The 1367-nt window shown below is 47.2% G+C and overlaps 1 protein-coding gene across 1 annotated transcript in view; it reads right to left on the minus strand.

The window, feature by feature from the left end:
* Positions 1 to 1367, minus strand: part of gtpbp6 (GTP binding protein 6 (putative)) — a gene marked incomplete in the record, with an annotated part of 17926 nt that overhangs the window by 11633 nt on the left and 4926 nt on the right. The window contains 5 exon segments of the mRNA XM_014020227.1: positions 234 to 392; positions 474 to 544; positions 627 to 757; positions 842 to 912; positions 994 to 1131. Coding sequence (XP_013875681.1) covers positions 234 to 392; positions 474 to 544; positions 627 to 757; positions 842 to 912; positions 994 to 1131 — 570 coding nt within the window.

Consider the following 1367-nt stretch of genomic DNA (forward strand, 5'->3'; position numbering starts at 1 on the left):
AGTGAAAGTAGTCAAACTGAATTTTCAATAAACCAAAATACAGTTTCAAAGCAAATTAATTCAAATAATTAAATTCAGTTTCAATTTAGTAAAAATTATTTTTCAAACCACTGTATTCAATTTGAAATTATGCACATTCAGATTCAATCTGAGCAATTCAAATTCAGTTCCTGCTGGCACAAGGTTTATCCCGTACTGTACGGTGCTCATGTCTCCCGGTCCCAGCCTCTCACCACAGTTAGTGTAACCCAACACCGACACAATCGGGAACTCCTTGTGTTTCCGCTGGGTGCGCAGCAGGTGCCTCTGCCTGCGCAGCTTGTCCAGCGCCAAGCGGATCTTCTGCTCCCGCTCCTTCAGCAGCCTCTGCTGGACCTCGTACTGCGTCTCACCTGAAAACAAACAAATAAACAAWTAAATAAAGGTGCCAGCTGAAGTGACCACGAGGCTGTCAGCTGTGGGTGCTGCGTCACCTGAACCACCGATATGCCTCGATCCTCCGCCCTGCTGGTCCAGGTTTGCCTTTTCATTTTTTAGACGAGACCTGCCGTAAATCCAGGAAGTGGTTTTAAACCCAGCAGAGACAGCAACAAACAATCTAAACAAAACGTGAGCTTTGCGATCACCTCAACAAGGGGATCTCTGCCAGGGAGATCTGTAGCTTGGCCTCTTTGGTTCTGGCGTTGCAGCGGAAAATGTGGAGGACCACTGAGTATCTGTCAAACACCTTCACTCCCCAGGCTTCCTCAAACTCCCTCTGAGTGTAATCAGACAACAGAACGAGCAGTGAATGCCTCCCGTCACCCAGCACAGCCACAGAGGACCGTTCAGACGCACTCACCTCAGACAACGGGGACAGACGGTCCACGTTCACAAACACAGCAGTGACTCCTGCTGTTTGTCTAATTCTCTCTGTGGAGGAGAGAACACAAACGGTTGGAACAAACACACACACGATGCTGAACGGACCGACAAGGAGGCGAGCCCCGCTACCTGTGAGAAGCTGGAAGTTGCCTTTGCCGAATATCATCCTCTTCTCTGGCGTCTTGGTGGAGAGGATGAGCTTGTCCACCACTGTCCAGTCGTCCAACGTGTTCACGAGTCCCTCGGCCTCAGCCATCATCAGCTCAGCTGCAAACCAATCACCTCGTGTTTAAAACAAGGTTCCAGACAACTGTTTTATTTTTTTGTCCTAAAATAATGACCTTTTTACTGATGTTACAATTTGTTTAAGTGCCTGTGACGTCAAACATTTGTACAGTGGGGAAAATAAGTATTTAGTCAGTCACCAATTGTGCAAGTTCTCCCACTTAAAAAGATGAGAGAGGCCTGTAATTGACATCATAGGTAGACCTCAACTATGAGAG

The sequence above is a fragment of the Austrofundulus limnaeus genome, unplaced genomic scaffold (genome assembly GCF_001266775.1).
Source record: "Austrofundulus limnaeus strain Quisiro unplaced genomic scaffold, Austrofundulus_limnaeus-1.0 Scaffold245, whole genome shotgun sequence".
NCBI lineage: Eukaryota > Metazoa > Chordata > Actinopteri > Cyprinodontiformes > Rivulidae > Austrofundulus > Austrofundulus limnaeus.